Source organism: Camelina sativa, chromosome 7 (assembly GCF_000633955.1).
Source record: "Camelina sativa cultivar DH55 chromosome 7, Cs, whole genome shotgun sequence".
Classification (NCBI taxonomy): Eukaryota; Viridiplantae; Streptophyta; class Magnoliopsida; order Brassicales; family Brassicaceae; genus Camelina; species Camelina sativa.
In genome coordinates, this window is record NC_025691.1 from 25,492,487 (window position 1) to 25,493,491 (window position 1,005).

General features: G+C 36.4%; 1 protein-coding gene across 1 annotated transcript in view; it reads right to left on the minus strand.

The window, feature by feature from the left end:
* Positions 1-1,005, minus strand: part of LOC104702543 (sister chromatid cohesion protein PDS5 homolog A-like) — a 13,936-nt gene that overhangs the window by 4,728 nt on the left and 8,203 nt on the right. The window contains exons 18-19 of the mRNA XM_010418410.1: positions 600-717; positions 46-180 (exon numbers count right to left, since the gene is read on the minus strand). Of these exons, the coding sequence (XP_010416712.1) occupies positions 46-180; positions 600-717 (253 nt within the window). The remainder of the gene's footprint in view (positions 1-45; positions 181-599; positions 718-1,005) is intronic.

Genomic DNA, 1,005 nt, shown 5'->3' on the forward strand with positions numbered 1-1,005 from the left:
TTGAAACAACTAAAATACTCTGAGAGAGGAGTATGAGAAAGTTACATCATTTTGCAGATCTCTGCATGGAGTAGACACAGAAAACGAAAAAGCACATGCATATCGACTGGGTATCATATGTTCGGTCACTAGCTTGTGCAATTTGGTGAGAAAAGTCTTGGTAATAAAGGCGTTGGAATCCTAGCAGATGACAAAATTAAACGGTCAAAAAGACAATCATAAACCACGTAAATACAACTTTCTAAGCACAGATATCCAGTACATGAAATCAAAGAAAGCAATTTAAAGGCAGACTGCCCTCACTGCCGTTACAAAGTTAACACTACAATAAACACCTTTCTTTCAGAAATAAATTACCATACACCTAAGCCTATACAATGAGAGCTATTTTGGATACTTCCCATATGAAACTGCAAGGATGGATACTCTCATAAGTGACAAAAATGTAGGATGCAGTACGTAGCCACTGTAACAGACGACTAATGACTTACCATCACTTAAGAAAGACAAATTGAAAAAAGCAGTAGAAATTATTAGAATAATATTCAAGAATGTTTTCTAAATTGTTTGGTTGTTGTACAAGATGGAAGTCACTTTACCTTAGCCATCAAAATGGTAAGACGGAAAATTTCAGGAGAAATATGAAGGTCCCATTTCCTTGAAAGCAATAGAACAGCTTTAGCAGCAGCCAGTCTAACATTAGCCCCTGTGTCATCGCTACAAATTTCAAGAGAAACTGATTATGGAATTGTGAAAGCTCATTAAAATGACGGCTTCATGTTAAGAGCCTGTACAACATGATTGATTTGCATAACTATCCAAAAGAATATACCATGACTTGATGCCATCCTGTCCTTGTGATTTTAATGTTTTCTTCAAAATGTCTAGCAAGTCATCGATCTTCCTTACGACTTGACCATGACGAGGCAAGAAACTTTTCACAAGTGTTTTGAGCCCATATATCTGCCAAAGACAACAAGTCAAAACTGAATATAGCTCATCCTT